This window comes from Cherax quadricarinatus, chromosome 31 (genome assembly GCF_038502225.1).
Source record: "Cherax quadricarinatus isolate ZL_2023a chromosome 31, ASM3850222v1, whole genome shotgun sequence".
Classification (NCBI taxonomy): domain Eukaryota; kingdom Metazoa; phylum Arthropoda; class Malacostraca; order Decapoda; family Parastacidae; genus Cherax; species Cherax quadricarinatus.
The window spans coordinates 32,776,274-32,790,533 of NC_091322.1; the positions used below are offsets into that span (position 1 = coordinate 32,776,274).

Consider the following 14,260-nt stretch of genomic DNA (forward strand, 5'->3'; position numbering starts at 1 on the left):
CCCCAAAACACTTCAGTTTAATTTCAAACTCGGCTTCATACATCACGCTTAAAAAAAAAAAAATGATGTAAAGATAAACCTGTATACAGTACTGTACTACTATCTCTCCTGCAGTGCTAGAATGTAAAATACCAATGTTACCCCCATATCTACTGTAATTCATGCAAGTCTGTTTTCTTTAGTATACTGTAATTCATGCAACCCTGTTTTCTTTGATATACGTATGGTAATACGGTGGAACCTCTACTTACGAGTTTAATCCATTCCGTGACCTTGCTAATATCCTGATTTGCTCGTATGCTGAGTCAGTTTTCCTCATTTAAATTGAAATGCAATTAATCCATTCCGGCTCTCAAGAGGCCAGACAGAATACAGTGGAACCTCTGCTTGTTAGTTTAATCCATTCCGTGACCTTGCTCGCATCTGAATTTGCTTGTTTGCAGTCAATTTTCCTCATATAAATTAATTGAATTGTAATTAATCTGTTCCAGCTCTCAGGAGGCACAAGATACTTCAATATTTCACTAATATCATCTATACGGCTTATTTATCTATCACAATTCATCTAATGTGACTTAATAAACAATATTAATAACATAGAAACATGATATATACACTAGAAGACTGTTATGCAGACTACTGCATTATTGTAATAATTGTATAAATAATGTCAACCCATTATTAGACTGGCCAGTTGGACACACATTGGACGTATTATATTATACGATATTAATCCATTCCAGAGAGCTTGTCTTTAACTGATTTTATCATTATCCAAATTAATTTTCCCCATAAGAAATAATGGAAATACAATTAATCCAGTTCAGACATCCAAAAGTATTAAACAAAATTTTTTTATGTGAAATATACATTTGCGTACACAGAAAACAATGATACATGAAGAATAAAACAATAATAACATCACACTTACCTTTATTGAAGACATGATGATGTATGGAAGATGGGAAGAAGGGAGAGGATGGAGGAGTTTACAGTTCTTTGGCAGGGGAATCCCACTCCATAAAGACTTCAGGTACCAAGTCCTTATCCTGGGTTACTTCCCTCCTCTGTTTTTTAATGCCACTAGGACCAGCTTGAGAGCCACTGGACCCCTGTCACTCAAAAAAGTTTTCCAGAGAGGTCTGTTTCTGGCGTATGTTAGGAATTGTGTTGGGAGACACAAGATAGTCCTTCAATATGACACTAATATCAGCTCTGTGGCTTATTTAACTAGCACAATTTTTCTAATGTGACATAAACAATATTAATAACATAGAAACATGACATACAGGTCTCCCTCAACATTCGCGTTTTCAACTCTCATGGGCTTCACACATTCGCGAATTCCCAACTGCCAAATTCCCAGCCTCCAAATCCCCAGCTGCCAAATCATATTTACATTTCCCACCACCTGTGAGTCCCTACTACCCTCCCTCTAACCCCACAACTGGCAGCCAGCCCTCCCACCAGTGTGGTGAGTGTTTTGTTTGTTCATTATTTTCTATTAAACTACAGTATAAATTATGCAAACCCATTCATGTCTGCATATTGGAATGGCTGTTCGGACAGGTATTGGACGGTGACATCATGTGTTTACTCTTGAACACAGCAAAGAAACATTTCTGCTACTGCTAATAATAACAGTAGTAGTAATAATAATAATAATAATAATAAAAGCGATAGAATTGAAGAAGGAAATTGTACAAAAATACGAGGGAGTGGTTGACACATCGTCAGTGTGGCTTTGTTTATGCTGGAGTGAGCATTATTCTCTGTGCTCTTCCAAACATTTCACAATAATTCATTGTGTTTGGTGCTTGTAGATTGAGTGTAACTGGAGTGGTAGAGGCAGTGGTTGAGGAAGCAGTTGAGGCAGTGGATGAGGCAGCAGTTGAGGAAGTGGTTGAGGCAGCAGGTGAGGCAGTGGGCGAGGCAGCAGTTGAGGCAGTGGGTGAGGCAGCAGTTGAGGCAGTGGGTGAGGCAGTGGGTGAGGCAGTGGGTGAGGCAGCAGTTGAGGCAGTGGGTGAGACAGTGGGTGAGGCAGCGGTAGAGGCAGCGGTTGAGGCAGTGGGTGAGGCAGCGGTTGAGGCAGTGGTATTTAATAACATGTTAATATTTTTTTTTTTTTTTTAAAAAACGCTGGACGATTCCCACCAAGGCAGGGTGGCCTGAAAAAGAAAAAGTTTCACCATCATTCACTCCATCACTGTCTTGCCAGAAGGGTGCTTTACACTACAGTTTTTAAACTGCAACATTAACCCTTTGACTGTCGCAACCCCCAATCCTGAGGTGTCTCCTGGTGTCGCAAAATTTAAAAAAAAAAAAAAATATTTTTTCTTATGAAATGATAGAGAATCTTTTCCCGATTGTAAAGACACCAAAAAAATGAAATTTGATAGAAAACTGACGGAATTATGCTCTCGCGAAGTTAGCGACCTCGGCGCTAACTTTGAGCCCTATTTTCGGCTAATTCCATTGTTCCAGTCAACCAAACTCATAGCTATTTCTTCAGAACTCCATTTTTTTCCATCGATTGAGTACAAGAAACTGCCCATTTACCGATTTCAACTACCTAATAACATGGTCAGAAATTTGCAATTTGGCCAATTTCACAAAAATTAAAAAATATGACAATTTCAAAGTAAGGACCAGAATGAACAATGCAGACATTCCTGGCTCTAAAATAACATTTTCTTTGTTCATCAGTCATGTCTCCAGGCCCCTCTGATATTACTCTTGCTTTTTATTTTGAAATTTTATTCAAACAAAAAATAGAAGATTTACTGTTATGCAGACTACTGCAATATTGTAATAATTGTAAAAATTACATCAACCCATTCATGACTGCATATTAGAATGGCTATTTGGACATTTATTGGACAATGACATCATTTGTTTACTTTTGAACATCGGCAAAAATCAAACATTTCCCGTACTTTGTGCTCCATTTCCAGGTTCTTTTTATGGTAAAATTAATCAAAATCACCTCTATTTCTGTAATATAGTTTCGATTCTATCAAATGAGACCAAGAAAACGAGAATACAACCACAACTACTATACGAAAATAGACCACAAAGTCGGCATTTTAATTAAAAAAAACGGTCGGAGTTTTTTTTTTTTTCTTATTATGCACTGCGTGCTCCAGGATTTTTTTTTATATGGTGCACACTGACCACACAGACTTATTCTCTCACATGTGGGCCTACCAGCTTTCTTCTGCCTGATTTGAAGCTGCTAGAATTTATGAGTATATATACGTCAATCACGGTACCTCGTTAACGTATATATACGGCTGCGACAGTCAAAGGGTTAACACCCCTCCTTCAGAGTGCAGGCACTGTACTTCCCATCTCCAGGACTCAAGTCCGGCCTGCCGGTTTCCCTGAATCCCTTCATAAATGTTGCTTTGCTCACACTCCAACAGCACATCAAGTATTAACCCCTTCAGGGTCCAAGGCCCAAATCTGAAGTGGTGCACCAGTGTCCAAGAATTTAAAAAAAAAAAATTTGTTATTTTTTCGTATGAAATGGTAGAGAATCTTTTTGTGAAGGTAATAAAACAAAAAGTATGAAATTTGATGGAAAATTGACGAAATTATGCTCTCGCAAATTTTGTGTCAGCGATATTTACGAATCAGCGATTTTGCCGACTTTGACTCCCATTTTAGGCCAATTACATTATTCCAGTCAACCAAATTCTTAGCTATTTCACTAGTATTACTTCTATTCTGTCGATTGAGCACAAGAAATCGCCAAGTCAATTGTTTCAACTACAAATTAAAGTGATCGGAAATTGTTAATTTGGCCAATTTAACACAAAGTTCAAAATATTCCAATTTCAAAATAGGGTCCAGAATAAACAATGTAGGTATTCCTGGAACTAAACTAACATTTCCTTTGTTCATTAGTTACGTTTTGAGGCTTTACAAATAAATTCCATTTTGATTTTTTATTCACACCAAAAAATAGAAGATTTACTGTTATGCAATACTGTAATATGTAATTGTATAAATATCATCACCATATTTGTGAATGCATATTAGACCCACCAGCTGGCGTGTATTAGACGTGTGAGGTCGTTTGTTTACTCTTGAATATCTGCAAAAATTTAACATTTTGGCTACTTTGAGCTCAGTTGCAAGCCATTTCTAGTGCTAAAACCAATCAAAATCATCTCTATTTCTGTAATATGTCTTCCTTTCTGTCAAATGAGACCAAGAAATCACAAATACAACTATAAAAAACATACGAAAAAACACTGCAAAGTCGCTGTTTTTATCGAAAAATCATGATTTCAGTTTTTTTCTCTCATTATACACAGTGTGCTGCAGGATCTGTTTTATGTGATGCACACATACCACATAGATGTATTCTCTCATATCTGGGCCCAAATGTACCACTCACAGTTTATCAGAGTGAGCTGAGCTCATGACGTAGATCTACGGTTTGGACCCTGAATGTAAAGCCGTAGATCTACGGGACGGACCTTGAAAGGGTTAAAAACCATTTGTCTCCATTCGCTTCTATCAAACACGCTCGCGCATGCCTGCTAGAAGTCCAAGCCCCTCGCACACAAAACCTCCTTTACCCCCTCCCTCCAACCTTTCCTAGGCCGACCCCTACCCCGCCTTCCTTCCACTACAGACTGATACACTCTTGAAGTCATTCTGTTTTGCTCCATTCTCTCTACATGTCCGAACCACCTCAACAACCCTTCCTCAGCCCTCTGGACAACAGTTTTGGTAATCCCGCACCTCCTCCTAACTTCCAAACTACGAATTCTCTGCATTATATTCACACCACACATTGCCCTCAGACATGACATCTCCACTGTCTCCAGCCTTCTCCTCGCTGCAACATTCATCACCCATGCTTTACACCCATACAGGAGCGTTGGTAAAACTATACAGTGGACCCCTGCATACCGTTGGCCTTACGTAACGTTAAATCCGCATACCGATACATTTTATCGCTAAGATTTTGCCTCACATACCGCTAAAAAACCCACTCAACGCTGTTCGTCCGAGACGCGTCTAATGTGCGGCCTGAGCCAGCCTCACATGTTCCGCCGGTGGCATTGTTTACCAGCCAGCCTCCGCGGTAACATCCAAGCATACAATCGGAACATTTTGTATTATTACAGTGTTTTTTGGTGATTTTATCTGCAAAATAAGTGACCATGGGCCCCAAGAAAGCTTCTAGTGCCAACCCTACAGCAATAAGGGTGAGAATTACTATAGAGATGAAGAAAGAGATCATTGATAAGTATGAAAGTGCAGTGCGTTTCTCCGAGCTGGCCAGGTTGTATAATAAACCCCAATCAACCATCGCTACTATTGTGGGCAAGAAAACGGCAATCAAGGAAGCTGTTCTTGCCAAAGGTTCAACTGTGTTTTCGAAACAGAGATCGCAAGTGATGGAAGATGTTGAGAGACTCTTATTGGTATGGATAAATAAAAAACAGATAGCAGGAGATAGCATCTCTCAAGTGATCATAAGTGAAAAGGCTAGGAAGTTGCATGAGGATTTAATTAAAAAAATGCCTGCAACTAGTGATGATGTGAGTGAATTTAAGGCCAGCAAAGGTTGGTTTGAGAGATTTAAGAAGCGTAGTGGCATACATAGTGTGATAAGGCATGGTGAGGCTGCCAGTTCGGACCACAAAGCAGCTGAAAAATATGTGCAGGAATTCAAGGAGTACATAGACAGTGAAGGACTGAAACCTGAACAAGTGTTTGTGATGAAACAGGCCTGTTTTGGAAGAAAATGCCAAGCAGGACCTACATTACTCAGGAGGAAAAAAGGCACTCCCAGGACAGAAGCCTATGAAAGACAGGCTTACTCTGTTGATGTGTTCCAATGCTAGTGGTGATTGCAAAGTGAAGCCTTTATTAGTGGATCACTCAGAAACTCCCAGAGCGTTCAGGCAAAAGAATATCCTCAAGGCTAATTTGTGTGTGCTGTGGAGGGCAAACAGTAAGGCATGGGTCACTAGGGACTTTTTCTATGACTGGTTACACCATGCATTTGCCCCCAATGTGAAAGATTACCTAACTGAAAAGAAATTAGACCTTAAGTGCCTACTGGTGTTAGACAATGCCCCTGGTCATCCTACAGACGTGGCAGAGCGACTTTATGGGGACATGAGCTTCATTAAGGTGAAGTTTTTTGCCTCCTAATACCACTCCTCTCCTGCAGCCCATGGACCAGCAGGTTATTGCAAACTTCAAAAAACTGTACACAAAAGCTCTGTTTGAAAGGTGCTTTGTAGTGACCTCAGAAACTCAACTGTCTCTAAGAGAGTTTTGGAGTGAGCACTTTAATATCCTCAATTGTGTAAACCTTATAGGTAAGGCTTGGGAGGGAGTGACTAAGAGGACCTTGAACTCTGCTTGGAAGAAACTGTGGCCAGAATGTGTAGACCAAAGGGATTTTGAAGGGTTTCAGGCTAACCCTGAGAGGAGTATGCCAGTTGAGGAATCCATTGTGGCATTGGGAAAGATCCTTGGGGTTGGAGGTTAGTGGGGATGATGTGGAAGAGTTGGTGGAGGAGGACAACGAAGAACTAACCACTGATGAGCTGCTAGATCAACTTCAACAGTAAGAGGCCAGACCTGAGGAAACTGGTTCGGAGGAGGGGAGATAGAAATTGAAGAAGTTGCCTACTACAAAGATTAAGGAAATCTGTGCAATGTGGCTGAAAGTGCAAACCTTTATGGATGAAAATCACCCTGTCACAGCTATTGCAAGCCGTGCTGGGGACTATTACTCTGACAATGTTGTGAAACACTTTAGGGAAGTCATAAAGGAACGAGAGGTACAGGCCACTATGGACAGATATGTTGTGCGACAGAAGTCCAGTGACTCTGAAGCTGGTCCTAGTGGCATTAAAAGAAGAAGGGAAGTAACCCCAGAAAAGGACTTGACACCTCAAGTCTTAATGGAAGGGGATTCCCCTTCTAAACACTAAGACTCTCTTCTCCTCCCATCCCATCAATCATCACCAGATCTTCAATAAAGGTAAGTGTCATGTAATTGTGCATGCCTTTTTCAGTTTGTGTGTATTAAAATTAATATTTCATGTGGTAAAAAATTTTTTTTTCATACTTTGGGGTGTCTTGCATGGATTAATTTGATTTCCATTATTTCTTATGGGGAAAATTCATTCGCATAACGATAATTTCGCATAACAATGAGCTCTCAGGAACAGATTAATATCGTTTTGCGGGGGTCCACTGTACTCTCATACATTCCCCTCTTTGCCTCCAAGGACAAAGTTCTTTGTCCACAGACTCCTAAGTGCACCGCTCACCCTTTTCCCGTCATCAATTCTATGATTCACCTCATCTTTCATAGACCCATCCGCTGACACGTCCACCCCCAAATATCGGAATACATTCACCTCCTCCATACTCTCTCCCTCCAATCTGATATCCAGTCTTTCATTACCTAATTTTTTTGTTATCCTCATAACCTTACTCTTTCCTGTATTCACTTTTAATTTTCTTCTTTTGCATACCCTACCAAATTCATCCACCAACCTCTGCAACTTCTCTTCAGAATCTCCCAAGAGCACAGTGTCATCAGCAAAGAGCAACTGTGACAACTCCCACTTTGTGTGATTCTCTGTCTTTTAACTCCACGCCTCTTGCCAAGACCCTCGCATTTACTTCTCTTACAACCCCATCTATAAATATATTAAGCAAACACGGTGACATCACACATCCTTATCTAAGGCCTACTTTTACTGGGAAATAATTTCCCTCTTTCCTACATACTCTATTAATTATTATTATTAATTATTATTATTAATTATTATTATTAATTATTATTATTATTATGTTGTGTATCTTTATATGTGTATGCTTCTAGACTGTTGTATTCTGAGCACCTCTGCAAAAACAGTGATAATGTGCGAGTGTGGTGAAAGTGTTGAATGATGATGAAAGTATTTTCTTTTTGGGGATTTTCTTTCTTTTTTGGGTCACCCTGCCTCGGTGGGAGATGGCCGACTTGTTGAAAAAAAAAAAAAAGTTAATTAAAGGAACTGGAGCACAGATCCAATTCCCTAGATCAAGAGCAAGAGCCCCTCACTAGCATCAAGGAACCTCCCTTGAGGCCCGCTCACATCCTGAAATTTCGCTCATGTCCAGAAGCAAAAAACCAGCTGAGCGACTGCTTGTATCCTGAAAAAACACGCATGGTGGGACACTCGTAAGCCGAGGTTCCACTGTAATTTAATTTAGCAAAAGTAAAGTTAAATGTTCGGGTACTCACCAATATATGGAAATTTTGCTGAATTTATGTTAATATGTATTTGTTACAAAATTATTAAATTATATTTTTCTTAATATTTTGCGTTAAAGCTCGTAAAAAATATATATTGCCACGATAAACCAAAAAACAATTTTGCGAATTACTGAAGCCGCAAATTCGTGGGGTCCAATGTGTTTCTTGTAAAATGAAGTAAATTTACCATCAGCTACAAGTTCAGAGGGTCATTTGAATTGTGATGTGTGCACATTTCTGGCAAGACAGCTGTTGAATGATCGAATGTGAAAGTGTTTATCTTTGGGGGGGTTACTTAACCTCAGTAGGAGATATCGAGTGCACAAAAAAATGTCTTTTCATTACCTCGCATGGTTTAACAATAGATGTTGTGGGAATTCTAATGAGGTGCAGATGACAGACACAAAAGCAGTAATTTTAAGTTGTATTCATATATTTTTGCACAGCATTAAACTTGAGAAAGTCTTGTGGGCAGGGGAAATGTCTGAATGAAGCTTCTAATTACTGCTTTTGTCTCTTAATAATATACTACGTAAACCTGTATTGATTTTTTCAAGTTCTAGCTCCGAAGAGGACGAGGAGGAGGATTTAGAGGAAGATGATGAAGAGGAGAACTTGGTATTTAAAAGTGACCATGAATTCTCTCCAGAGTCAGATATTGAAGAAGCCGATGCGCAGCCAATAAAAAGAGCACGCACAGCTAAAAAGGGTAAGATTTCTGTAAGCTCTAATTCTTGATGTTATTTTTTGCTGCACTCTCAGTGGCAGGTTTTTTCTTTTGTTTATTTTTTTGGTGTAATCTTTGATGATCCCTCTGTTTTTGTCATTCTTCCCTAGGGGAAAATTGCCAATAAAGTAAAAAAAAAATTACTTATTAAATTTTTGATGAATATTAAGTGAGAGTTGATAACGAATTCAGTTCTAAAATTCCAATAACAAATTTAACTTCACTGAGACAACCTCTGACTTCTTGCCTTTGCCAGATTGTTGAAGAGTGCCTTAATTATTTCATGAGCCAAGAAGTTGTCCATAACAAGTTAGTGTTCACTATAATCCTTGGTAGTATTAAAGATCACTTCACTATAAAAATCATCTTCATAGTTATCCTGAAACCCTTAAAATACGTACATTTTCAGAATTACTGGCCATATATTTTGGTAAACATTTTTTAGATTAGAAGTGTTGATCTTGCTCCATAAATCTTACTTACGAAGGTCTGCATTTTTCATGTTTAAAATTTTTGGAAAGTTTGTTGGTGCCAAAAGAATATAAAGGCACAATACCGTGACTGGAAGAATACACCAATAACCCACACATAAGAGACTGAAACTTATGACAACATATTGGTCCAAATTGCATCATTAACTAATCACATGACAAGTTAATTTTCCAAGTCAGACCGAAACATTGTCATAGGTTTGTCTTCTATGTGTGAGTTATTTGTGTATTGCAGGTGCCAGTTTCATGACAATTAAAATGTATTAGCAACTTTGTTGGGTTATGTAAATTTTATACTATTAATTCTCCTGTACCATAATCCCTTGGCTGAATTATTGTTGTACATTTAGGTACAAAATTATGATGTTTATGAGGACGTTTTTCCTGATGAAGGGTAGTGGTTCCCCTGGCTCTCCCAATCTGTCTTATGGGTTTTTATTAGGTCTGCATCAATTATTGGGACACCCTAAAACTTGAGTAGTCATTCTTGGTTATATTTTAGTAACCCTTTCACTGTCGTGACCCCTGCTCACAAACTTGCTCTCAGTGTCGAAGAATTTTCAAAAAAAAAAAAAAAATTCTTATGAAACAATAGAGGATCTTTTCTTTATGGTAATGGAAAATTTACGGAATCACACTCTTGTGAACTTAGCAATCTTGGCAATATTTATGCATTATTGATTTCACCCACTTTGAGCCCTATTTTCTGCCAATTATTCCACTCTACCAAACTCATAGCTATTTCCTTAGATCTCCTTTTGTTCTATCAATTGAGTTCAAAAAAAAGCCCATTTACCAATTTCAACTAGCCAATAAAGTGATCAGAAATTGGTAATTTGACCAATTTCATACACAGTTCAAGGAAGGCCAATTTCAAAACAGGGTCCAGAATTAAAAATGCAAACATTCCTAGCACTAAAATGACATTTTCTCTGTTCATTAGTCACATCTCCAGGCGCCTCTTATATTGCACTTGCTTTCCATTTTGAATTTTTATTCACGCAAAAAATAGAAGTTTTACTGTTATGCAGAGTACTGCATTATTGTAAAAATGGTATAAATAATAGCACATTTGCAAAAGCATATTAGACCCACCATATGACATGTATTGGACGCATGACATGATTTGTTTACTCTTGAACACAAGACAAGTTCACCCTACGCGGAACGCAGATAGAAAATAAATAAAAAAAATATGAAAAATGAGTACTGTGTACAGAAAAATAGTTTAAGAATCTGGCAACATTTTGGTGAAAATCTCATTGTAATATAATGTTTCTACAGCAAATTATAGCTATTTGAACATGTCTTGTGATGACGCGTCACGTAAATACAGTGGACCCCCGGTATTCGATGGCATCGGTATTCGATAAATCCGGTATTCGATGCATTTTAACGCAAAAATTTTGCCTCTGTATCCGATTGAAAACCCGGTATTCGATACGATTCATACGAGACATGTCCACGTGTGGCCTGAACTGCCCCGTGTGTGCCAGTGTTTACAAGCCAGCCAGTGTGCACGCATCTAAGGACACATTCAGTACATTCCATATTATCACTGTTTTTGGTGCTTGTTTCTGCAAAATAAGTCACCATGGGCCCCAAGAAAGCTTCTAGTGCCAACCCTGTGGTAAAAAGGGTGAGAATTAGTATGGAAATTGAGAAAGATTTTGAAGGGTTTGGGGCTAACCCTGAGAAGCCTATGCCAGTTGTGGAATCCATTGTGCCTACTTCAAAAATTAAGGAAATGTGTGCACAGTGGGTTGAACTGCAAACCTTTATGGATGAAAATCACCTTAACACAGCTATTGCAAGCCGTGCTGGTGACTATTACAATGACAATGTTGTGGCCATTTTAGACAAATTGTAAAGGAACGGGAGGTACAGAGCTCTATGGACAGATTTGTTGTGCGACAGAGGACCAGTGACTCTCAAGCTGGTCCTAGTGGCATTAAAAGATGAAGGGAAGTAACCCCGGAAAAGGACTTGCTACCTCAAGTCCTAATGGAAGGGGATTTCCCTTCTAAACATTAACACCATCCACACACTCCCCTCCTCATCCCATCAATCATCACCAGATCTTCATTAAAGGTAAGTGTCAATTATTCTATTGTTATTGTTGTTATTGTAATTATTCTATTGCATTAAACTTAATATTTCATGTGGTAAAATATTTTTTTTCATACTTTTGGGTGTCTTGCACAGATTAATTTGATTTCCATTATTTCTTATGGGGAAAATTGATTCGCTTTTCGATATTTTCGGTATTCGATGAGCTCTCAGGAACGGTTTAATATCGAATACCGTGGGTCCACTGTATATGTACATCAATGCTAGGTGATTTTCTTTTTTTGTCTATTTTTCTTTCTGATACACAAAATTTACCACAGTATATCATTACAGTGTGGGACGCACTATATCTTAGTAGTGTCAATACAAAACATTTTATGGCCAAAGACCAGACTGCTTCGTCAGCAGTCTGGTCTTTGGCCACAAAATGTTTTGTATTGACACTATAATTAGTAATAAACTTTATCTGCCTATTCCATTTATTCAATAATGATAGTAGACATAAGATAAATAAGATAAAAGCATAATGAAGATGGCCAAAATAATAATATTTAGCATATTATACTAGAGGGTGGTGGCCAAAGCGGTTAAGGGGGTTGGCAACGCTTTGCCGCGCAGAGTAAAAAAAAAAAATTGAAAAAAAAAATACGAAAATTGAGTTATTGTTACCAAAAAATAGCTGAACTTTCTGGCTACACTCTGGTATAATTATCATCCTTATGCGATGTTTCTAAAAGGAATTATAGTCATAACATGCATGGTGACAGCACCTTGCGTAACAAGCGCTGACCCTGCATTTTTTTTTCCTCCCGTGTTATTGTTATCGTTTTCTTATACGTATCTTTATATCTAATATAATACAAATTCACCGTCTGAGATCATGCCAGAGTGGTCGGAGCTAATATGATCAAGGAACCATTCAGGAACCTCCCCTGGGAATCGTGCCCAAGATGACCGACACCATCAGCCAGCAAAATATTCCATACCCACGCTATAAGGCTTATTTACCTATCACAATTGATGTAATATGACATAAGGCAATATAATAATAGCATAGAAACATAAAAAGTACACCAGAAAAAATAATATACAGTGGACCCTCGCATACCGTTGGCATCACATAACGTTAAATCTGCATACCGATACATTTTATCACTAAAATTTTGCCTCGCATACCGCTAAAAAACTCGCTCAACGCTATCTCAACGCTATTCGTCCGAGACGCTTCTAATGTGCGGCCTGAGCCAGCTTCACATGTTCCGCCGGTGGCATTGTTTACAAGCCAGCCTCCGCGGTAACATCCAAGCATACAATTGGAACATTTCGTATTATTACAGCGTTTTTGGTGATTTCATCTGCAAAATAAGTGACCATGGGCCCCAAGAAAGCTTCTAGTGCTAACCCAGTGGTAAAAAGGGTGAGAAATACTATCATATCACAGTCAGCTGCTGCTGCACCACAGTCAGCTGTTGCTTGACCAGTCAGCTGTTGCTGGATCAGTCAGCTGCTTTTGCACCTCGATCAGCTGTTGCTGGACCAGTCAGCTGTTGCTGGATCAGTCAGCTGCTTCTGCACCACGATCAGCTGTTGTTGGACCAGTCAGCTGTTGCTGAATCAGCTGCTGCTGCACCATGATCAGCTGTTGCTGGACCAGTCAGCTGTTGCTGGATCAGTCAGCTGCTGCTGCACCACGATCAGCTGTTGCTGCACCACGATCAGCTGTTGCTGGACCAGTCAGCTGTTGCTGGACCAGTCAGCTGTTGCTGGATCAGTCAGCTGTTGCTGGACCAGTCAGCTGTTGCTGGACCAGTCAGCTGTTGCTGGATCAGTCAGCTGTTGCTGGATCAGTCAGCTGTTGCTGGATCAGTCAGCTGTTGCTGGATCAGTCAGCTGTTGCTGGATCAGTCAGCTGTTGCTGGATCAGTCAGCTGTTGCTGAACCAGTCAGCTGTTGCTGAACCAGTCAGCTGTTGCTGAACCAGTCAGCTGTTGCTGGACCAGTCAGCTGTTGCTGTATCAGTCAGCTGTTGCTGTATCAGTCAGCTGTTGCTGGATCAGTCAGCTGTTGCTGGATCAGTCAGCTGTTGCTGGACCAGTCAGCTGTTGCTGGACCAGTCAGCTGTTGCTGGACCAGTCAGCTGTTGCTGGACCAGTCAGTCTGGACCAGTTGCTGCTGGATCAGCAGCTGCTGCACCACGGTCAGCTGCTGTTGCACCATCAGCTGTTTCTGAACATGACTCGTCCCGAACCTGTCCATCCAGCCTGAGCGCCTGCCTTGCCGTCATTGTTTACAAGCCAGGGTGGCCGGTTGCATGCATACATTTGATACATTTTGTATTATTCCATTATTTATAGTGCTTGTAACTGCTAAATAAGCCACCATGGGCCCAAAGAAAGCTTCTAGTGCCAACCCTGTGGTAAAAAGGGTGATAAATACTATCGTACCACAGTCAGCCGCTGCTGCACCACGGTCAGCTGATAAATTGGACCAGTCAGCTGTTGCTGCACCACAGCTGCTGCTGCACCACAGCTACTGCTGCACCACAGCTGCTGCTGCACCACAGCTGCAGCTGCACCATGGTCAGCTGTTGCTGCACCACAGCTGCTGCTGCACCATGGTCAGCTGCAACACAGCTGTTGTTGTTGCTTCACCACCATCAGCTGTATTACTCGAAGATATGGA

At 39.9% G+C, this 14,260-nt stretch overlaps 1 protein-coding gene across 2 annotated transcripts in view; it reads left to right on the forward strand.

Annotated features, from left to right (window-relative positions):
* The window catches only part of LOC128696362 (microtubule-associated protein futsch), a 245,210-nt gene that overhangs the window by 66,840 nt on the left and 164,110 nt on the right, over positions 1–14,260 (forward strand). Inside the window, exon 8 of one of the 2 annotated variants that reach the window (XM_070090322.1) lies at positions 8,854–8,999. In XM_070090322.1, coding sequence (XP_069946423.1) covers positions 8,854–8,999 — 146 coding nt within the window. Of the gene's footprint in view, positions 1–8,847; positions 9,000–14,260 lie in introns of both variants that reach the window. The other variant, XM_053787606.2, reaches the window with a different exon arrangement.